The sequence below is a fragment of the Solea solea genome, chromosome 9, assembly GCF_958295425.1.
Source record: "Solea solea chromosome 9, fSolSol10.1, whole genome shotgun sequence".
Taxonomy (NCBI): domain Eukaryota; kingdom Metazoa; phylum Chordata; class Actinopteri; order Pleuronectiformes; family Soleidae; genus Solea; species Solea solea.
Window position 1 is genome coordinate 26,819,943 of NC_081142.1, and position 25,039 is coordinate 26,844,981.

The 25,039-nt window shown below is 40.1% G+C and overlaps 1 protein-coding gene across 1 annotated transcript in view; it reads right to left on the reverse strand.

The window, feature by feature from the left end:
* Positions 1 to 21,638: 21,638 nt before the first annotated feature.
* Positions 21,639 to 25,039, reverse strand: part of LOC131465137 (uncharacterized) — a 79,688-nt gene continuing 76,287 nt past the window's right edge. Inside the window, exon 5 of the mRNA XM_058637503.1 lies at positions 21,639 to 24,306. Coding sequence (XP_058493486.1) covers positions 24,084 to 24,306 — 223 coding nt within the window. The 3' untranslated portion in view covers positions 21,639 to 24,083. The remainder of the gene's footprint in view (positions 24,307 to 25,039) is intronic.

Sequence of the window (25,039 nt, forward strand, 5' to 3'; positions counted from 1 at the left end):
TCCTTTTTTTTTTAAAATAATCCTGTTCACACACGTCAAGTTCTCACGTCACATATCTCCAAACATGCAAATAATAAAAACCACCATTAGAATAAAAAGAAAAAACTACAACTGCTGTTTATTTTTGCATAAACATTTGTAATCATTCACTTTATTGTTTTGGTGTGTGTGCATGGACAGGGCTTTGGGTTGGGGGGCCTGGTTTGTCGGGGGGGGGGGGGTCTTCAAGGAACCACTGGTCTATTTGATTTAAAACATCATTATAATTTAAAAATGTCATGCTGCTCACCAGAAAACTGGTGATTGAGACCTTGATCTCAGTAAGAAAATATTTATTGACGTTATTAATCGAGTAAGAAGAAGGCTGAGTTTCTCACTGATTTACATACAAACTTGTGGAGGCGCCCCCTGATGGCCATTCAAGAGAATAAAGGCTTTAGGCACTTCCATGTCGTATCCAGAGACCATGGCCATTATATATAATATAGTCTACTTTTTTTTATATATAATTGTAGTCCCAGACTAATGTGGACTCACAGTGACATCACTTGGCCACACCCCCTGAAGCCTGAAGCCAGAAGAACTTCAGCGACCGTTAGATTCTTAGTTGAATTGTATTTATTTTATGTTTTGGTGACCCATCAACACTTTATCGATAATAAATGAGGAGCCTTGAGATTTGTGTTTCCAGTTGAGACAAGGGGCAAAACTGGGGCCATTAAAGAGAATTAAATCAAGACTCCAGCTGTCTCGACAGAGGACTGTATGATCTGGAATTATCTCTGTGTGGAACATGGAAGAAAGTGGGATCTTCATTAGATACCTCTGTCTATGCCCTTCACACACACACACATACACACACATTCACACACAGGGAAGCAAAGAGTGACAAAGACGAGCACTCCAGGGAGAAAATGTACCTGAGGGATCTCCTCTGTCTTTGATTTCCTGGCTCTAAATGGACAAAGTCCTAAATGAACTCAACTACCATGGTGGAAAAGCCCAGGAAAAACCTAAAGATAGAGACCACGACGGTGATTTTCTCTCCTATAACGTCCTAAATCATCACTTCACTGCATCAAAAGTGATGTGTGTTTTTTCTCAGTCTCTTCACATGTCACAAAGATTCAGACTCTGCGACCTGGAACAGCCTGAGGAGAGCGACTTCACAGGCAGTTTCCTCAGGGACTAATGTGTTTTCAGAGTGGCGACCATCTTTTTCCCTGTTTAATGAGCTCAGTCATAAATAAATGCATGGCCTTAATTAGCCTGCGTGTGGCGGGGGCACTTGAATTAGTGTGGAGCTGTGGAGATGGAGGCTCCATGCCTGAGTTCTTCTGGAGATGGGGATCCGGGCGTGGGGAGGTGGCCTTTGAGCAGATGCTCTCCCTGCTCTCTGCTGGTTGGGGTTTCTATGTTGACGACGACCTCCTTTCATCTTAATCTATTAAGCTGCTTCGCACTGAGCTCTCCTTGGTGGGCAGAAGGCTTATGTCCAACATCGAGCCAAACCTGGGCCAAATTAAGCCTTCTCTTTTTTATTTAAGGTGATAAGGTCAGAATGATGAGATTAAACTTTTAATTATCATATTTGTGCAGGATTTAAGTGAAACCAAAGATTTATGAACTAATCTGTAAAAGTTCTTAGAGTATTTTATTTAATAATTATTAATATTTTCCCCACTTTTTTCATGGTTTCGCCATATAGTTTCATTGTTGAAAGTTATTTTCAAAAGAAATGTGTGCAGAGCTGGGACTCAAACCCATGACCCTCCATTTGAAAGACGACTCACTCAACCACTGGACTACTGTCACCCTGTATGAGTGTGTTAAGTATAATTATTTTCATACTTTGTATTTGTATCTAAGTGAGGCGAGGGTCTGGCTTTATGGAGGCCGCCACCTTGCACCTGCATTTCTCCACACTGTGTAGAAGAGTTTCTGTGTTGTGAATTGGAAGCTTCATACACGAATGAGGAAGAACAAGATCCTTTCTGGATCCTTTCCGTAGTCATTCGTTCCTTGTAATCTGCAGTATCACCATTAGCGGTCACTATTTCTGACATACAGGACCTTTAAGGTGCAATCGCACCCCGCGCAACACACTGAATATACAAAAGTCGATCGTAAAGAAGCGTTCACATGTGAATTTTGCCACTGGTGACGCACGTCACACGACGCAGATCATGACAAGACATGAAGTGGAAATGTTTGAATTTGAGTGAAATATTAGTGCCACGCTATTCCACAGTCAGTGTTACAGTTGTCCATACATCCTGGTGTCATATTGGAAATAGACGACAAATTGCAGTGGAGCAGGAAGTCAGAGAGGAAGTGGGACCGCCTGGTACGATCTGCAAATATTTCTTTGTTTACAACTTGTTTCATTCAAAATTCGCTCCCCATTTGGTGCCTTAATCACAGTGAAAACATTTGTCTATCAATTTCACAAATTCTCACCTCAAATCCATTCATTTCAATGCAGAATTAACTATAAATGTGTCTGTGAAATATGACCTTTTTTGGGTACCATCATTGATTTTTACTACTGATATTTAATAATTTACTGTTATATTATATTACATATTATATTCGATTATTTTCACGATTTATCAATTTGGTCCAAAGAATCTCAGAAAATGTTGAATGATGCTGACCAGTGTTTCCCAAACCAAAAATAAAGATTATATTATTTTATAAGAAGAAAATATTTAAGATTTAAGACGCTGAAAGATCAGAGACTCAAAGCGATTCAGTAATATAAAGACGCCAAATGACACGCGTCGTTCTTCTTTGTTTACCGTCTTCGGTGAGGGTCAGAGTCATGTGTAGAAAGTCTGTCATGTAAAGATTCACAAGCACAAATTACACATTTGATAGATTGTGTCGGAGCAGAGGTCCAGAGGTGAGGTGTGGATCTCTGTGGGCAGCTGTGGTGAGCGACAGGAGCATTTATAGCACGTATAGACGGTGACAGAGCCTTTATTGAGGTGGGCGTCAGCCTTTCAGAGACTTGGTGACTAATTCTGTTCTCGTATTTCACTCTGTGTTCAGCGGAGGGGGGGGGCAGACTATAACCTGAACACACAGACTCACACACACACTCTGACATGGGGCCTATCGTGTCAGGCGTCGACCATGTAAACAACTCCAGTTGTAACATCTCACCGCACATCAACATTTGTCCAAAACAATTTGTGCAGAGTGGTCCTGGACGAGGGCTGTAAAAATACATTAGGAACAGACATTAGTAATATTGCCGGGCCATATGTGTGGCAGACCACGGAGGTCACCTGACACTGAAGGTCACCTTTTTCAGTTCAAATTATTAAGTGCTTCCCCTCTAATCAGATGAGACGTCCCACATGTTGCCCGCGCTCATAGCAACCAGTTTATTTATAGGCTCCAAACTGAAACGACCAGTTGGTTTAATTTAATACTGAGCAATAGGATTATACATGGAAACAAATTACCTAAGTGGGGGGACTCGCTACCAAAATCTTTTAACAATGATGGAAACCACCGACATGATGTCTCCCACTACTATTTCATTATTGGGTTTAGGCCGCCGCATCTGTCAGCTCAGCCTGGACCCAGCTTGTGTCCAGACTGACGCGCAGCTGTTTGCAGAAAACCACAGCCTGACCGCACCCCCGCCGCGGGGTCACCGAGGCGAAGGTCGGTGTCCGACGGCACGGACGCGAGCTCTTTTACCAATTACAGTCACATTTCACAGCCGACTGCGTTCAAAGGGAACAAACTGGAGACGGAGAAAGTGACAATTACTGTGTTTACATCCGACAAGGGACGCACAATATTGGACTTTTAGCCGATATCTGATATGTCAATATATGGCGACTGCTCATTTAGTCTAATTTGTAGTGAAAAAAATATTTCGCATACTCGATATTATTTTAATTAAAGTGACTAAAATGTAGGATTTCAAACTAGCAACCAAAATTATTTAGATGCTACATCAAATTACAACAGGGTTATTAATGAGCAATAAGTTATGTAGGTCAGCTTGAAAATAAAGCACTATTATATATATTTTGTTGTTACTTGTTTGTCAATTTTTGTTTCTAACATTAAAATATAAAACAATGTCATCACATTTATATAAAATATAAAGAAAAAGCTACGAGTGCTGCTCAGGGAAACAGTGTTCCTCTGGTGCTCTTCAGTTTAAGGATCCAGGAAATCTTAGACCTAGGTTACAAGTTCAAAAGCCGTTAATATTTCATGGCTTTTGAATCAACAGTAAGAACAAGTCAGAGTGTGGCAGCCATCAAGGCCTTCGTCAGGGCAAACACACGCATGACCATCCTTGGGCTGTTTTATATCGAGTTGTCATGTGAGTAAAAAGGCAGTCACATAATAATAATAAACACACAATCTCATTATCTCACAAATGTGAATTCATTCATCAGTCGCATTTAAACAAACTGCATTTATAATGTTTTTCTTGCATTAAAGGCAGCAGGTGTTTCTCAATGAAAGGTCTGAACATGGCACATACACATTTGCAAGTGTGACGTGAGCCTGTCTTACTCCATCTCACATGTAAATGAGATTATAATCTCTATGTGATTTCACAGGAAACGTGTGTGCAATCATTAAGGCCAAACCAAATGAAACAAACTGGAGACAGTTGCTGTTTCCATTCAATTGTGTTTAAACAATAAAAAAATCCTGGATGAAATAAAATGTGTTAATCGACACCAGACTTCACATTTTGTTTATGCAATAATCAGAGCTGGATTAACTGTTCATCTGTAACATGAGATCAATCGTGATGTGATGGGATGACTGTGTGCATCTTGATGAAAGTTCCACTCACGATATAAAGCATCATTCAAAAAGTGGCTCTGGACAATTAATGCAAACTATCTGTTTGCGACCACCTGCACGTCCATCTATACCTGAGTCGACGTTCCCTTTCCATAGCAACACTTTTAGCTCACACTGGGCTACAACTTCACGTAGGCTGTGATCTTCAGGCTCTGGTATACTTCCACGCACAGCTTACTATTACAAACTAAACGTGTAATAGGTTTGAAATGGAAGGACATTCACAGACCTAGTTCTAGTCATGGATTAAAGAAATGACCTGCTCTCTGGCATTGGAAAAATTAACTTATATAATAAAAAAAGTTACTAAGTTGTGCTAAAGCTAGAGCATAGAGATTCTGAAAGGACTTAAAGGGGAAATAAGAAGAAATGATGACTATTTTATTTAAATTTATTTTCATTATTATTATTATTATTAGTTATTTATTTATTTTTATATATTGTAAAATTGTTATTTACTGATTTTGGATATGTAAATACTCTAAGGATATGTGCGCATGTGTATGGGATTAAAATATAGTATATATTAATAATCTAGTTAAAATATAGTATCCAGTGCTGCAGTCCATAAGGTTGACAGTTCAAATCCCCACCAGGTAAAGGGCTGGGGTTGCCCTTGAGCAAGGTACCCATTCCCCATTTCTCACTGTTAATTGGACACTCTAAATTTATCCCAGCCATGGGAGGCCACATCCAGTGTGTACTATAGTGCCAGTTCCAAGCCCTGATAAATGGGAAGGTTACGTCAGGAAGGGCATCCGGTGTAAAAACCTCTGCCAAATCAAACATGCAGATCCTCCGCTGTGGCGACCCCTAGAGAGGGAGAAGCTGAAAGAAAAGCCATCCAGGCTTTAACGTGGTCACCATGACAGACATCATCGCAAATGTGCTTTAAAAATGCACTAAAATGTTGAATGGAATCCCGGGTTCATGGTAACATCTGCTTCCAAGTGAGCAAAACATCTATTGTGATGCCGAGGCTCTTAAATGTGAGTAAGCGCAGACATTATTTAATCTGATGGAGTACACGGGGCCGACATCAGCATACGAGCGGAAAGCTTAAAGACGCCGTAGTAAACCATTTCTCCTTTTAAAGACTCGAGCTGGTGACAAGAATTTTTTTCTTTTTTTTCTTTTTAATTTTTATGAAGGAATGCAATTAGACTTCAGCCTTAATATCTCAGAGGCTGTCACATTCTCCAGCTACTCTGCTCTGCTTGCCAAGTGCAATCAGAAATAACTCTGTCCCTTCAACTTAATGAAAAACAAGCACTTGGCTATAAACTTGTAGTCATCCTCTATCCAATCACATTGTCTTGAGTAATTAAAATGATTAGCTTAATTAGCTTAATTAACTAAATTTGACTACAGGACATGGCCATATGGTGAAGAAAAACAAAGATGGGAGCTAATTAAAGTTAAAATAATGCAGGTTTTAATTAACTCAACCCTTAGGCATCAACATTTTCAAATTTATCCAAGCTGATAATTAAAAAGTCCTCTTGCCCAAGCAACATTTCTTCTCAGAGCTAATTAAATCTGGAAATAAATTAGCAACATGACGCTCCAAATATTAATTCCTGCTAGAAGATGACTTCACTTTCTAATGAAATTAATTAGCTGCACTGGACCCTCAATCAGATGCCAGGCGCTGTCCGTGAGCATAGACCTCATGTAATCTAGCGCTCGGCTCGGGGCCCGAGGGCAGAAATTTACAATTGTAATGAACACTCTTTAACTGTGTGTCTCTCTTAATATACCAAATGAACATGTAGATCTATTTATGCCAAGGGCTGCCTCATTTATAAAGGAGCGCTAAGACCAGCTAGTTAAAACTTTCTCTCGCTGTGTATTTTTCTTCTTTCCCAGGAAGAATGTGCAGAGCGAAAGAGCACAGAACCACATCGCTGCCAAAAGCAATGCCAGGACCAGCTTCAGCCGCCTGTAAGGTTCCACAGGCTGTGCCTGTGCGTATGCCAGCCTATTACAGAAGACCCTCATGAATTCACCCCCCTACTCTCGCCTGGCAGCGTTGAGACTACGCTGTCGACGCACTAACATGCATCATGGCTGCGTACAGTATAATTTAGTGTATATTCTGGGGCAGCGTTGTAAAACAAACTCCATTATCGACCATCACAGCTCTATGCAAACAGACGGCCGCTGCGTGAGACACCTCCAAAATCTGCAAGAAAGGATTTAGGATCAGGATTATAAAGATAAGATGAAGATGACATTTTAATGAGTCCCCAAAGGGAGGAATGCATAAATGTTAAATAATTATGGCTTAATCCAAAAAGTGCCCTATGATAATTGCTGGAAAATTACTGTTCAGGTCAGAGGTGTAATTTAAATTCATGATGGAGTCTTTATGTTTTGTATCACACGGGACACAAAAAAAACAACCTTTAATAAAATGATGTGTTGACACTGGCGGTGTGAACAGCTGGGTACCTCATATATGTAATATGACTCAATTCAATTCAATTTATTTGTACTGAATATCTACCCACATCTACAATAATGATAATGATATTATCACAATACACTTATTCTGTGAATAAAACAGAATAGATAGAGGTCAAGTGTGGGATTTACAGCCAGGTAAAGGTCAAGGGATGACATCATTTCTTTTATTTTACATTATTTCAGTGATTGGGACACAAGGAATGCTTAGCAGAGGCAGCCTTTTATGAATGGAAACCCAAGTCTAAGTCCCTTTTTTAACCATTTAACCATTTTTTTGCATCATTAAAACAAGATTTCTGATTGTTTTTAACTTCTTAAATGTGAATATTTTCTTCATTTCTTTGCTCCATGTTACATAGAAATCGATTTGGATTTCGATTTAATCGATTAGGAAAACAATCGTTGGTTGCAGCTCTATCCAAAATGACACAAACTTAATTTAAAGACGAGACAGTCACCGCTGATGATGTTTCAACATCCCACATTAAAACACTTGAACCGCATATATCTTCGGTTCAAGTAAATCTAATTTCTGTCATACTGGTGGATCATATTGGCCAGAAAAATCAGTTTACAGAGCCATGTTTTTAAATTAAAGTAGCATTATTTGGCATAATGGTATCTGAAACGAACACAAGGGTATCTGAAAGAAATCTGGAAGACGTTTTATTGCTATATTGATATTTCGTCCCACCGTTAATTGACATACAACAGCAAAAAGCAACTGCACTAACCTGAAAAGATTGTGCACCACAATGTGTCCACTCGCTTGTTTGCACACTGTTTTATTCTCAGTAATTAAGTCGGGACAAGTCTCGTGCGCCCTGACAATGATCAATATGCTGCACTCTCTATTATTCAGGAGCTACTAAGCACGTCAGCAGCCTGACACACAAACAGAGATGCAGACTGTACAGTAGGTGCTTCTCCAGAGGCTGCACCGCGTCATGCACCACAGCCTAATGGAGAAGTGCAACATGAAGTGTGTGAACCTACAGAAGATGCTCCGGCCTTTGTGTCGAAGTGTGTTTTTTTATCCTCTCACAACACAAACAGAAAGAAGCCTTTAAAATTGAGATAATTGTGTTTACTGGGCACAGACATAACAAAATACGAAAAGCGAAAAAAAAAAAAGAAAAAGAAAAAAGCTTCTCTTTTGATTCTGTCAGTTTTTCAATAATTAATGCTCTCCTCTGGCAATTTTGATCCAATAATATGTAAATACAGTCTCATCCCATTATGCAGAGCATTGATGAATGTGACAAAATTCCAAGAGATGACAGTCCAGCTCACACAGTCGAGGGCAAACATCACAATACGCACTTTTAATGTCACGCCATCTGAGACTTTAGAGAATTTGAAATTAAAGGTACAGTTGGCTCGCACGACAAAGCGGCCCCTCATCTGGACGGAATGCTCAAATCAGTCATGATGCAGCCGGGATGCAGCCGAGCCCGAGCTTAAAGCTAGTTATAGCTCACATCAAAGGAACGCCAGCATGCCCAACAGCTACTCCTGCCATTTGGATCACACTGAAACCCATCCTTTAGTTACATGTTTCAAACTCTTCCTCTGGCTTCCATGCTTAAACACCATTAAAATGGAAAAGATTGTGCCTCAGCTGTGGACTTCGTTAGTTCACAGATGCATCCTTGTTATCTTGAACACGTAAACAAGCAGCGTGTACAGTATCTGCTCCTCTGAATTGTCAGAGCTGCCTGACACAGTGGTCAAAAACATGGGCACAATTAGATAGAAGACATGTCTTGATATCACCCAAATAGTGCCGCGACCTTAAAAACAAAATGATCTTTACTGTGGGTCAAACTTGCTTATTTCAGGTGCTTTCAATTTGTTTGCTTTGAAGAGTAATAGACCTCAGAGCGCGATTCTGTCATCAGTGTGAAGTGTTAGACTGTGAATAACAGCCATTGTTTATTTGATGACGAGAGTGTAATTTTCTAACTAGAATAAAAGCATTTGTTGGGAATCCCGGGTCGTCTCACTTTGGCGTCGTTTAGATAAGAGATGCAATAGAAATGTGTGTAAATGTGACAGATGAGTAACCCTATAGCAAATTTAATAAGTTGCTGTGGTGGGTTTTGGTCGCCGCTCCATTGTTGCTGTTGTTGGTATTGGATCCACCGGCTGCAACCAATCAGCTGCATATTCCAACGCTTAATCATAGTAGATTAAAACCAGTTTGCTTATTTTATTGAACCTATTTTTGGACCGACATTCTAGCCTATTTGTTACTGTTTACACACTGTATATACTTGTTTATATTCTGGGTATTGGTATTTAATTTGATGACAAACTGTGACACGCATGTAAATATTTCTATTTCTGTATATAATTCACATTCTCCTCTTTTAGAACTTGACATTTCTGGAGGTAACAACCTATTCCAAGAATCTTTTGAAGAAACTCTTCTGCACCGAGACTGGACTGGCTTTCTGGAAACCTCTCTGTGATTTGAGATTTTTGGTCAATCCCAGGTCTTGTTGAGTATCATCTCATAAGCATTAGCAATGTTGTGCTAATCAACTATGCAAACACTGCCGCTTCAATTCATGCAAACCACAGTTGTACCACAGAATCCACTGGACTACTGCAGCAGAACATCAGTGAGCAATTGTTTAGGAACTTTAAAATATGGTACAGTATTGTCATTCCTCATGCCTCGCATTAAGTGGGTTGTGTAAGAAGAACCTTGAAGAAACAAGAGAAAAACATCGATCAAGCCTGATTTCCCCATAAGGACATTTGGTTTGGATGGCAGGATTTTTATTTTGGTTTTCTGGTGCCGACATTGGCATTGTTTTGATAAGAAATGCAAGAAATAAGAAAGTAACGTGACAGATATAGATGTACCGCTTCCATCGCCTCCTCAAAAATAGGCACATGTTGAACGGGTACTGTACTAGTATCTATATATTCAGCAATGATTCATGCTTTTGCCTTTCATCTGTGCATAATCTGCCCTGTATGTATGTAGAAGGAGACAGCGACCATGGATAAGATCAGTTAAACACAAGAACCCATTGGGGAACTTTGGTCTGTGTTGAGAGACTCTGGACTGTGGAGGACAGTCTGACACCTCTCAGCCTGCCGGAAATGACTATTGCCAGTAAAAAAAAAACACCATGGATAATGATATAATAATAAAAAAAAACTGGGTAAACATAAGTTGAAAATGCTCACTTACTAACTAACTAATTATCCTTCTGTGGAGATTTGGGACCAGGCCATTCTTACCTAGTTCCATGTTCATCTAGAACCACTTTACATTTACCGCTGTACCGTTCATACTAAACACGGGTCCAGGTCAGTCTTGTCAGTCAGTTGTCAGTTGTACTTGTGTGTATCCTGTCCTCACATCATGTCAAGCAAGTTTCTATGATTACCATCTTCTCCATTGTCTCTTTTGACCAAAACAACAGTGTACCACCAAAGAGACTGGAAAGTCTGCATGTACGCTCCACATGGAACTGCAGGGGTTCACGTTGGTCGATGTAGGGTCAACGTGGACCGCTGCTGTATTGGGCAGAAGATGAATTCTACTGTGCTCAGACCCTAGCACACCTCTGAAGACATGTTACACTTGGTCTGAGCCTCAGATATACTGTACTTTCCCCTTATCTGATGGAAATCTTCTTGAAACCTCTTCAACGGACCGTGACCATGATTAACTTTAAAGGTCATTTACAAAAGCTTTTAGGAACCGTATGAAGAAACCTGGTTGAACGTTTGAATGTGATTGTACTCGGAGTTGAAGACTCTACGGCAGCCTTGCTCAGTGACCCTAAAAAATATGCGTTATGCTTTGCTAACCCCTGACAGCATACAGGAGTCATCCGCACATGTACCTAGTAGATAAAACAAGCCGTCTGCGACCAATAACACATCAAGATTCCCTTAAATGAGTCTTAACATGTCTCTGGCTGCACCTTCCGTGACCTACCTCAGACATGGAAGGTTAATCCATGACAGGGTTAAAAACCTATCTGGCCTTTCTGGTCACATAACATCCCAATTACTTTAACAATCTCGCAGTGAGTGAGGGAGGGAAGGAAGGAGGGAGAGGTGAAGGAGATGAGAGAGAAGGAAAATACAATAGATAAAAGTCTGTCTCGGAGTAAAAGATAAGTTCTTATCTTAATCTAATGACTCCGAGGTCTTAATTTGTCAGACCGCGCTTTGACTGCAAGGGAGGGAAGAAAAAGCCAGTTACTTGTACACAGTGTTAATAAGCGACATCTCTCAAGTGTCACTGGAGAAAGGATCATCGGTGGCAACGGAGAGATGCATCGTAGATGGAGCTTTTTTTCTTTCTTCCTTTTTTATTTCTGCTAACAGTTGCTAATTAGCACCTCATCACCCTCCAAGTAGCTCCATACTGTGGAGACGCCAGGCACAAAGTATTTATAACCCGACTCCAGTGACGGAGGAGATAAACAGCTCCATGTGGCCACTGGCCAGATCAACCACTTGGTTATGAGGCTATTCAGTTGCTTTATTCAACAAACCAGAAGAAAATGTTGTTGTTTAGACTCATTTCATGTGAACCTTTGGGTCGTAGATTAACATTTCACTAACAAATTAGAAAAATGACATCATTATAATAATAAAAAAAACCCAAACAATAATAATACATTCATACCGTGCTTTTACCGAATACTCAAATACATCGGAAGATAAAGTAAAAAGATGAGATGCAGTTTTGTCACATTTATAATGAGATATGTAATTAATTTAAGCTGCAGTAAGTAGGATTTCTAGAAATATAGTTAATAAAGAATGATTTTAGTTGGAGGCTCTCTGTAATTCTCATCTGTATAATTGATGTCTGTTTTCCTAAATTCAATTCAATTCAATTTTATTTGTATAGCGCCAAATCATAACATACATTATCTCAAGGCACTGTACATAGACAACAATAATAAATCATTTCAAGTGTGAAAGTCTGAGACAAAACGAACAATTTGCTCTTGCTGGTTTGGTCATTCAGGTACTAATATAGAATAGATAGAAACATGGCGGACAATCACAGGAACATACAGCAATAGCACACATGCAAGCCAACACAAGGCAAACGACAAAGCATGGATTCCCAAGATGGCGGCCTTGGCCCTCTAGTGGGTCATGAAGGTACTGCAGGTGGCCATTTAAATTTAATTTAAAAAAATGGATGGATTATTATGGATAATTCATGAAGAAGCCATGATTTATATGCTACACTGGAAGTTCAAATGTTATTTTCCAGCAGTTTTGGAAATATGTGATCCTATAATCTTGTGTGTTGATCAGAGTCGGCTAGTTTTGATGGATCACGGAGATGAAACTATGCCTTAAGTATGCCTTGCAGTCTTACTTTATTATAGGGCCAGCATAACATGTTTTGGTTCACTATAAAACTCTTATTTCTATTAAAGGTGTGTACTTCTAGCTGTTTCATAGAACAGCCAATAGGAGGCGCCTGTTCTCTCGCTGAACAGTCCTGTGTTTGGAAACTGTCTCCAGTCACGTGGCAGATTTTCCCAAAACTGAGTCTCGTTCTCTCTCATATTTCTTGATTTATGAAAAAAGGTTATTATGAAATTGAAGATCAATATCTCCACAAATACGTTGCCAAGCCCAGTTTTAAGTCACAATTAAATATCAATATCATCATAATGTCTTTGGAATATTTGTTTTTAGCCAAACCACTGCTGCGTTAACCCTCCCGCTATTGCTATGTGTGTTTTCATTTACTGCATGGGTAGATCTGTTGAACCTGGCAGTGTCAGCGACATGCTTTGCTAACGGAGCTACACGGCACCAGACTGACGTAAATGACACACACACACACACACACATACAACAAACCCACAACATGCCTCTCGAGCTGCAGTGTCTTTGATGAGACAAAGAAAATAGAATGTGAGCGCTGCGTGAGAGCAAATCTCAATAGATTAATTTGAAGTGTTCAGTGAATTGTGATTCCTTTTAATTAATGATAGAATTAACTGCTTTGTTAATGCGCTCCTGGAGGAAATGAGCTGCTGGCAAAGTCTGCAGCAAACAAAAGGAGGACACATCTCTCTTGACATTTACACAAGTGTAACTTTGCCAGTGTCAGAGTGCAGCCGCTCATGTTGAGGGAAATTTGTCTTGAAGGAATATTTTTCCGGAACTGTTCACATTAAAAAAAAAGAAAAAAAAAGGATATGAATATTTTTGAACAGGGAGACGTGAGAATGATGCCTTTGACCCGACTAGCAACATTTTTGCTAATCTCTGTGAACAGCTGTACTGCAATGCCTCTTTTGTTCTCCACATGGACAACATATTTTTGACGTTATTGATCAATAATGCTATAATAATCTCTGATTATATCATTGTAATGTAAATAAAGTAATCCGACTGCTGCACCTCCTTTAGACTCGTTGATTTTGGACGTCGAGAGAGACAGGGCGTCTTCTACTAAGCAGAGACACACACATGTGTCTTCTATCACTGACAACAACTGCATATGCAAAGAAACCTACAACGGGGAATAGAAGCTTGAAGGGGAATGAATCAACAATAACACAATGTGGGCCTTGGGTTATGTGTCATCATCTGGTGGAAGGAGCTCAAGACAATGAGCCTTGGTGACTAAATGTTATTATTCAAAAACCTGGAAATAGTACTCAACAATCAACAATCCTGTAAACCCCAAGTTTAAAGGGGCTATATGTACAATACGCAACTAGACTTTAAACATAGTACTGCAATCAAAATTAAAAATACTGGAAAGTGTTGTCCCAGTCACCTGCTTCTCCGGAGACTTGTTGCCAGAGAGTTTGAGGATCAAATACATATTTATATAGTGCTTTTCAAGTCTTGAAAACTGCACTCAAAGGTACAGTTTTGCCATTCACCCATTCACTTCAATCAAACCCACAACCTTCAAGTTGAAAGATGACTCTCTCTCTGCCACTGAGCCAGCGTCGCCCCGTGAGGGTGTACACTTGTAGTGTGTAGTATAGATTTTAAATTGTGAATAACGGCTTTACCATTGTCATCAGTGACGCCAGTGTTTCATTTCCAGATATTTATGACTTAATAAAATACTTTTCTTACATATAGGGTCTTTAAGTTGCTCCGACACCTTTCCTCACTAAATATTGAATGTTTGCTTACAGCTGTTTGCCTGTCTTGCAACACATCTCTGACATCTTGAGTCTTGAGTCTCGTCTCTGAGTGGATTCTGTGTTTAAGAGCTTTTTTCATTTTGACAGCGTTGTACTCTGCGGATGATTTTGTGCTCGGTAAAGAAACAGAGACAGAAAATCATTGAGATTTCACAAACGCTGATATTGGAAGTGGAATTGAGTGAGTGTTACATGCCACATCTCTGCAGCTGCTTTTAACACATACTAAATTACTCTCGGTGTCCACGCCCATACTCGATATAAATCCATCAACGGTGAGAGTATGTGGTGGTTCTAGGTCTGTGTAAGACGATAATACTTTATATTTTTTCATTTTCATTTAATGGAGAATTGAAAATGCATCTCTCTACTGAGTTCTGATGTGCATCCAACTGTAAGAGCAGACGATAGTGCTCTTTAAAAGGGCATGTGACCAATGTAGCCCCAGATTACATTTAAAGATGTGGTAGGGTATTCAGTTTTGTTGCTATGTTCTTCAGGTCTGTATTGTGGTTGTAGAGCTACTGACACAAAATCTGTGCTTATTTCACTGTGGCCGCTCACAGCAAACTGGGAAACTGAAGCTCACTCCCTGAACCTCCCTGAAGTACATCAGCGATTCTACGTCGCAGGGTTGGTGATCCACTGCTGCCTTCATCAGTAAGTTGTGCAAGTGTTATTGTGTGACCCAAAATGACCAGATGTTGCCTTTACTTGGTAGTTGGGGTGTGGGCTGTGCCCGATGTCCATGTAGCATTTTTTCTGTCGCCCGATCAGCTGTTTGTGGAGTAGAGCCAGTCTAGCTCCACCCAGACTGTATTGTACCATTTTGCTATGGTAACCCAAGGGAAGGGTGCCAAAGAATGGAGCGGTTGGGGCTTCATGTCCTGGTACTATTCCGAATGGAAACACAGTGTCATATCAAACCTGACCGTTCCACTCAGTAAAAACACGGCTACAGTTTATGTAGACCCCACTGCCCACCCACTCACACAGAAATAAAACAAAACATCTGTAGTGTTTTCTGGTTTGTTGTGTATCTGTCTTTTAAAATAGTATTGCAGAAAAAAATGGAGCTGTGTGAGGAAGGAAACAGCAGCAGCAGCAGTCAGGCAGCTGTTTAGTGAGAGCTTGATTGCTGCTGGCAGGGCACACATTTTCAATATCACATCAACACATTGAGACCAAAATAAACTTAGTTACGAGTAAGGTGAGCTTTTTTTTTTAGTAGAAGTGCTGTGTGTAACTTTTAGGTGGGGTTATTAGCAAACATTTAGCATGCTCAACGTTTAAGTATATCATCACTTTAAAAAAAAAAAAAAATATATAAAAAGCCATTAATAACAACTTCAGGATGGAGGTTTGCGCCACCATGTTAGAGTTTTGGTTCAGGCTTTAAAAAAATAAAGAAAGAATTGTGACTTGTCCTTTCACATTTCAAGATGGTTCACCTTTCAGGAGGAGCAGGAGGGAACCATGTTGGTGTAAATGTCACCTTGTAGGAGGAGTGCTACCTCCACTGACCCTCCATAAAATAATAATAATAATGATAAAAAAACACACTTAACAGCTGCATATTGTGTTTAAGAGCAGGGCACTGGGGCAGCCATACGGGCATAATATCAGTTAGCAGGCGATTTTCTGCGCTGGCCTGTCAGGCATGATGTACGTAGTGGACCGGTATCTTCTCCACCAGAGCTCAGATAGTTTTGATTTTTTTATTAGCATGTCCTCAATCATAAATCATCCCGCTGAAGTGAGGCCGATCCCTTCTCTTTGCACTTCATCAGATTACAGGTGGAAGACAAAGTTATCGGACACCTCGCCACATGTCTACCGTTGAGCCGCAACACTTTGTCCCATGTTTTGCACACACGGACTCAAATTCTGCTTAAATTCAAACATTAGAATACAATATACATATAATTATGTAAAATGACTACAGTGGCTGGGAATCCAGGGCAGCACTCCGTCCTTCATCTGCGTTTATCAAAGATGAAGACAAAAAGCAGTCGGACAGGCGCTGAGTACTTCTTGCAGTGTCAGGATGTGATGTCGCTTTAAATAACCTCGGAGGACATCATTTTTTTTGTTATTGGGCATCTTGTGATGTTATCTCCTCAAAGGAGATGCATTAATGCATTGTTTAAGATCAAGGTTGTGTCCATTTGCATCACAATAGGATTTCTTTTTTTTACTCCTCAGCAAGAGAAACCGAACAGTGGCCTCGACTGCTGTGGAGTCGCTCTGCAGCAACACACATTTATTTTCATGTCATACTCACTTGCCAGTGTGCGCAAAACTGTCAGAGTCTCTTAAAGGCTCTGGATGCTATGTGTAATCCCTTTAACACAAGGCTGGGCAGATATCCTTATCATTGTTGTAATGGCGTGCTCATGCCACCCTACATCCTGTGAGCTTGCACGAGGCAGCTGGTAATTCCTTTAATTTATTCAACTCGACCCGCGGTGGATCGGGCCATGTTGACGGCCCCCGAATACACGGGCAGATGCTCGGCAGCCTTTGCCCTACAGAGGCAATCTCAAGGTCACATGTGACTGTCGGTTAGGACTACCTGCCTGTAAGGACACGTGTAGAACTGTTGTTTATAACTGATCAACGCCGGATAAATCTACTCTGCTTTGAACTAATGGCCGTCTCACACAGGGGAGGCATCGACCAAAGTGCTTCTCATTCACTTTGAATGGAGCAGCGGCAAGTGTTGCCAAACTGCATTATGGATCCATTGCTTGGCTTTGTTTGCGTTGTGTGTGTCAGAGGTTGACAAATGTTCAACTGTCCAAGCGGCAGCACCAACACTGGTTGATCAAATCACGTTATGCAAATATAGTGACAGGTGCGAGCCAATCAAATCCCATTTATGTGTTTATGCTAAAACACAACACAGGGCTCTTGTACAAGATAGTAGTTCTCGCCGTTGCCAGTGTTTTCTGTCACTGTAACTTAGGCGTTACAGTGAGGCGACTGCGGCTCAGTGGTAGAGTGAGTTGTCTTTCAACTGGCAGGTTGTGAGTTTGATTCCCTGCACTTCTAGTCCGCATGCTGATGTGTGTCCTCAGGCAAGATGTTTAATCCCACATTGCTCCTGATGGCTGTGAATGGGTAAGAAAGATGTACGATGGAAAATGTGCTGCACTGTACTGTATGAATGTTTGAGTGAATGGGTGAATGGTGTGAAGCATCTGCGAGTGGTCATCAAGACGAGCAGTACTCTGTTAAACGTCGAAAACTACCACCAGCACCAGATACTAAGCAAGCATTAAAGCATCATGTACATGAATAAAGCACATTATTATTATTATTATATATAATATACCTAATACAATTAGGTACAAGTGAAGAGAGTAACATGATCTCTGACTGGGTACTAGCATACAAGAACACGGAAGCTGGTCTACTACTGCCTTATTCTGTAAATGTGTGACTGAAGTAAATCTGAACAAAGAATTTGAAAACAAAAGTTATAGTATAGTTATAATATAGTGGAGCAACTTATCATTATACCCCCAGTATCTAATTCTCACTCATTCCAATGAATTTCAACAACTTGAACCTCTGTTACATTATGTTATATTATATAACCTATCAAAAAATAACCTATAATTGATAGGTTATTTAGTTACTGAACTAAATAACCTATCAAATCTAAATCTATCAAAGTCAATATCAGAGTAAAGTACCACAAAAGATACCTTTTGGTACCGTTGCTGATTCAAATGTGAATGGCACTCAACCGTATTTCTGTTGTCATAAGAACAAAGGCTGCCTTTGTTTGTTTAATATGTAAATAGCAGCTGCATTTTGTTTAATCCTCCTCCACAAGTAGGCAACTCTAAAGCAGATCTCCCATCACTCACAACCTGGGACATTTGGCACTCTGACACAGAGGTTCAAATCTGTGTGCTGATGCTTCAAAGCAAATATCTGGTCCACATACGTCTGAAGCCCTGCAGGTGCATTCAAACTGAATCTGAGCAGAGCGGGAGCTTTATCGCTCTCGATGGATATGGCTACTCATTATGAGGTGGACTTTGTCTAATGAGCTTTGATTTCATAAAGGCCTCAGCTGGAGTCAAATCTAATACGAGTGCAGGGCATTGAAATGTTTCTAAACATGTTTGGTGCAGGTTTGAAATCAAATACTTCTTTGACAATAATGTTGTTGCTTCACTGGTCCTCCTCCACATTAACATCTACATGTTTAAAATGAATGTTTTATAATATGGAATGTAACTGTGTCAATGGAAAATGTCAAGTTGTACTTTAAAACATACAGTATGCATATATATCTAAAAAAACAATCTGCACTGGAACTAAAGGAACTTAATAGAACAAAAAAAAACTGTAATAGCTCAAAAATGCCTTTTTTGTTCTGTATGAATTATTGCAGTGTATTTTAAACCTTTACTCATTTACTTAATACAACATTTTTTATTAAAACTATTATCTATGTCATCTTGGTGTTGGAACAGTGGGCTCCAATTTGAGTCTACACTCCTGCTCCACTAAATGAGTATTTGATGAATGAATTAACCAGTCACTCCAAACCTGACCTATAATAGGTCACAAACTATTAAAACGTTCAGTATTATTAATGCCCACATCATATAACTTGTCCTAATGTCTTACACACATCATATTTGCAATACTATCATCGTAAACACAGTTGATGACAGTTCAGAACAACAACATCATCATCACGCCGGATGCTCTTCCTGACTTAAAACCCTCTTAAATCGGGTTGAAGGGAGAGGAACTTGCAACCCTCCAGTTACAAGCCAAATTCCCTTTCCGGTTGTCCATGGGCTGCCTGAAAAACACTGTATTCATTAATAATGTTAAATTGAATGAAACAAATTTATGCTAACAGGCTAACATGGAAAATGCCAACATATAAACAAACAAAAAGCTAACCGGCTAACAGAAAAAGCTAGCATGCTAACAGAACACTCAAGCTCAAAATGGACACGGAACTCAAATGTTACCCTTTTATGTTTTGATGTCCGCAGGTTGTTGATTAGTATGTTTCCTCTCATGCTATGAACTTTGTGTCATTGGAATGATGCAGATTTACGGAAAGTGGCCACAACATGCTGAAAACTTCATTTTGTACCAAGGTTACAATGTGGTTAAGAACATCATGTGAAAATACGCTCATATTGTGGACATCTGCCGCTCAGATGGTGAAGTAGGTAGGCTATTAATTACAGGAGTGGCGTCCAACCTTCAGATCCTCTTGTCCACATTACGAAGTGTCCTTGAGCAAAATGCTTTGCCCCAAATTGTTCTCTAAAATAATGGTAATGTAAATAACACTGTATTTTCACATTGTCCTGTCAGAGAGGATGATGAGGACAGAGGAAGACACCAGGCCTGTCAGCACTCAGAAGCTGCTGTGTTGCAGGATGGTCATGTGACCTTTCAGTTTGCCATTTGCGGCGATGCCCTGTCGGTGGGTATAGATGTAAGAGAAGCCACTGGAGGGGTGCACTCTCTCTTTCTACTTGCCCACCTGCCTGTCTTACCACAGTCTGCTACACCATGTGGAGCCCCAGATGTTGTCAGCAGAATAATCCACACTCATACACTCATGAAAGTGTCCATCTGGCCCCTCATGCACACATTAAGCCCTGGAACCACACAGGCACGGGGACACTGGGAAGTCTCTGCAGGCCTGGTACTCTGGCATTTACCACATACAGCAGTGAGATATATGGCTGCTGCTGCTGCTGCTGCTGCTGCTGCTGCTGCTGCTGCTGATGCTGCTTTACGTCCACTGCTCTGTCAGAAGAAAGCCTTGAGCTGGGAGTTGCTAATTCTACGTAAAAAGCTTTTGAAAGACTATGATGTTGTGTAGTCACTATTTACAAGACTACAACTCAGTTGCTTTTATGAATATTGCTATATTTATGTCCAAACTTTAAGGTCCATCATGCAACTTTAGGAGGGTTGAGCAGTCATTTAATCTACCACGCATAAATATCTTACCATAAGTGTGTTATTGCTGTAAAATAAACAGAATAAGCCTTTATATGAACTTTAGTCGAGGGCCTTGTACAGCAGCCCAAATGTACAAACCAGCTGTTTTTAAAGCAGAAGCAGAATAATATCTTTTCTGGTATGTTTTATTTATTTATTTATTTACATTCTATCATTTTTTCTCTGGTGGGATCCGATTTGAGGATAATTTGTCAGAATATTTTTCTGACTATAGATTCAAAACAAGATGAAGCATTATCACATGAGGTGTCATCAAAATGTTAACTTTTACTCCGATGCAAGGATAATAAGTAAAAGTTATGAATTAACACATTTATGTATTCCATTTTTTGTAATTTGCATAGAACATGGAACAATTTGACATCTGAAAAAGACAAATAAATTGCATTTGTTACCAATTGCAATTTTGATTTGAGAATTTAATTTTCACCACTGTCCTGTCTCAGGTCATATGGCCGGGTAGTGGGTAGCAGTCCAAGTTACTGTATGGAGTTTGCGTGTTCTCCACGTGTGTGTGTGGGTTTTCACCAGGTACTCCAGAGGCTAACTGAACACTGGAAAATGAACAGGATGCCAGTCTATCTCAGGACCAACGACATACAGAGACGAGATCTCTGTGAACTGCGACAATGGTTTGGTGTATGGACGGCATGAGCTCTAAGTGAGAGGTGAAACAGAGATGGACTGGACAGGATCCTCCTACAGGTCGTCCTCTGAAAGATCAGACTCAGGAGTATCTTTTTACATGAGCTGAGCCTCGGGCACATGCAGATGAACAGGAGAAGCTCCAACATTGAGGCCCCGCATCACAGTGTCAAGTATTTTGTGCGACTGGTCCTTACACTTTAATAATCTCCTGACCGTGGCTCTGGAGTGGAAGCCTAACTAAGTTATTGGTAATACCCGTTTGTTCTACTATTTCATGCTGTGAAAAAGGTCTATGACGCCAGTTTTATTCAAGACCTGCTTGAGCATTACATGCACATGTATGAGTTAAAGTCATTGACAGCTTGCTACTGATTTGAGAGACAGAAAAATAACAAAACTGGTGGATACTTTTGTACAATACTGTTTCTGACTGAAATGAATTCAACATAGACATAAGACTGAGGCCTGCCCCAGTTTTTATTTGTTTCCACAAACAGTATAAAACCTTTAATACTGGTGTATATCATTATTCAGTCATTTTAACACATTTATATATACAAGACAGTTTCCTATGGACCATAATATCACTCCAATTGTATTTGTATAGTGCCAATTCATACCATACATTATATCAAGGCACTTTACATGGTATGGTCAAGATCTAACAACCTTCACACAGGTCAGTTATTTAAAAAAACAACAAAAAAAAACAGCTCCTGTGGAAATAAAGTTGACCATGGATGCTGTTGATCGATATTGTACAATATTCACCTTGTTGAATGTCACTGCAAAACAAAACAACATTTACTAATGTAAAAAACAATGCTTATCTGGGCTTTGAATGCTGAAATAAATGATAAACAAGCCATTAAATGGGAGGCTTAAAAAGGCTCTAAATCAGATTATTGTTTGCAATCAAATGTTGTAAATAAAGGTTATTTAATCAATTTGTTTGAGTAATTTGTTATTATTCAAACATAATGGGATAATGTGAAGGCCTGAAAGTCTTGAAAACACATCAGTATTTTTTATAATGAAGACTAAAGCAAAGCCAAATTGTTTTTATTTTAAACATCAGTGTCTGCACAGTGTGTGCATTTGTCAGTGTGGCTGATCACCTGTGTAATATAATACTGCTCATGCCACATATGCTCACTAGTCTACCTGTATATTAAAGGTGCAGAGTTTAACAATTAGGTGATATTGTTTTCACTTAAAATGAAACAATTATACTTAATTTTAAGTGATTGTGTGAATTGTTTTTCATTTTGGACAACCACGTTTTTACAATTGCCCACAATGTACAAACTGAACCTGGTTTGAGTTTTGATGCTCGCTGAAGGCTACATAGGTTCTCCAACACCCTTGAAAGAGAAGAGTGAGGTAAGTGAGACAGATATTCAACTGTAACTTCTCCTCTAAATCACACACTGTATCTTTAATCCACAGCTTCAAATAGTTTATTTGAAATGCTGTAAGTTTGGGGTTTAGTGGGCGTTGAAATTGTCAACACTAAAAGAAAATACTGTCTTTAACTAAACGTTCCAGTTTCTGGAACTCAACTGTATAATTTCCTGTACTTGGATTAAACATGAAAAACATTAGTCCGCTGTGAACCAAACTGAAGACGTGTTTAGTGCAGCACTGCGTCTCCCTGAAAAACACACTGTAAATGCAAACTGATAGCTGTTCCATATGAAAATAATCCACACAGGATATGATTTTAACACGACATGAAGGCTACTTGTTGGCACGTCCTCCGTACGATAACGGTTTTTATGTTTTCAGAACTCGTGGATCACACTGGGAAGCTTTTCTCTCATTTTCTGCAGCAGCGGCGGCGGCGGCGGTGGGACAGACGTTGCTCTCGCCCCCGTCCTCGTCACCACTTCACAGGCTATTCAATTAGCAGGAGAAGCATGGGAGATGGAGCCATAATGGAGCTGATGAGATGCACAAGGACAGGTGACACTAATCAGAGCGGCGCCCCATTGTCTCTGTGTGGGCATCATTAAGGAAAGAGAGTGATTTCAGCTTCTCTCTTTTCTTTTTTTTTTTTTGCTCTCTGAGCCTGATCACACTCATGAATGCTGTGTGCATTCTCCTCCTTATCCTCATTTTGTAATATGAGAGAATACGTTTGCTTAATAAAGTGCAAAGTTTTGACATTGCAGAAAAACTAGAGCATTTAATATCTTGGAAATATGTTATTTGCTAAAAAACATAATTTACTCCTACAGCCATCTTTAGCTGGTGAAGTCACAGGAATGGTATTCAGCTCTAATTCGTTTGAGGTTGAACATTTTCAACTTTGGTGACGTGACGCTAACATAACCAATTAGTGTTGAGATTCTCCGGATGATGTCACGTACTTGGAGACAGTTTGGTGTGAAAGCAGCATAACACTGTCGTTACAAGCTGCTACTGTAGCCACATATCATGGCATCAGTATTTGCTGATGCAAACATCTGGTGCTAAACGTTAAGAATGTTGAGTGCTAAAAATGTCTGACTTCAATAGCCAAACATCAAACGACGATGCAGCAGCGTTTGGCTACAATAGTAGCCGCTAACTGCTACATTAGCTGCTAACAGCAAACACAAATCCAATGGCATTTGGCTAAAATAGGAGCTAACAGTTGAATTAGCTGCCTCATCCATTTATCAAGCGTAAGTCAACAACTTGTACCCACAAAGAGAGCCAAACTATTTTCATGTGTCACCAGTAAAAGAAGGAGTTCTACTAGCAAAAAAGTGTACCACAGGCGTATTATTCAGTGGTTCATTGTCCATTTTAAATGTAAAAGCTCATTAATGCTACACAGATGTACTGATGGGACTTCTTGAATGGCTGTGAGACACAGCTAATACACAGGATTCCCTCCGGCCGTGTATTCTGTAAACTCTGGGCAGTGGTTTAGAAAAGGCTGAGAAATCCACTCTTCAACACGTCCACTTTCCTTGTGTCCACTTGACTGGTTGAGGCCGCTGCCGGTGCATGACCTGCTGTTGCTGAAGCGCTGTTGGAATGATCCCAGCGGCCCGGATGATCTCTGTCTTCCTCTGAGCTCCTGGCCTGGACTGTGAAGGAGCTGTGCTCTGCCTGCCGGTAACGACTGCTGAGGTAACTCGACAGACATCTGAGATTAAAGAGAAAACAAAACAGCCATGTTTTCAGTGAGAGTGAGCCTTCATACTTTAGGTTGGGTCTCGGCACAGGGACTGCACACATGACAGACTTTGTGTCAGTACCAATTCTTTACACAGAAGTCGACAAACCTTGCCTCTCCAAATATATGGCGGGAGTGTAAAACAGATCACACCTGTGTTAATACTAAGACTTATTATCTTCATATAAGAAATTCAGTCGTCCAGCAGAGTGTATCTGTCTTTGTGCCATCTCGTCTGTCAAGATTCATTGGGGTTCAGCAAAAATATTCCCAAACCTTTGTCCAACATTTGATGTGTAAAAATTCAAATCTCCTCCAACATTACTGTGACATGAGTCGTGAGTTTCACGCTAACCTTATAACTTTTGAAAATCCGTTGGTAGAGTATGAAGATGACGAGTGAAAAACCACAACATCCTCAATTAAATCTGTTAAAGCGGAACTTTGCAAGTCTGGTCGCTTTCTCATCTTTTTCTCTACGGAGTTCCCCCTCCAGTTTTTACAGAGGACACACTTTTTACGACACCACTGTAAACATCCATCCATCCATTGTCAACCACTTTATCCTTACTGTTGCAAAAACTCACCGCTGACGCTCCCCTCTCCCGGCCACATGCATTTCTTTTCAACAGAGCCTACGCACAGAAGCCATGGAGCCATGTCCATGTCAGTTGGCATCTATTTTGCATGCTTCTGTGTTTTT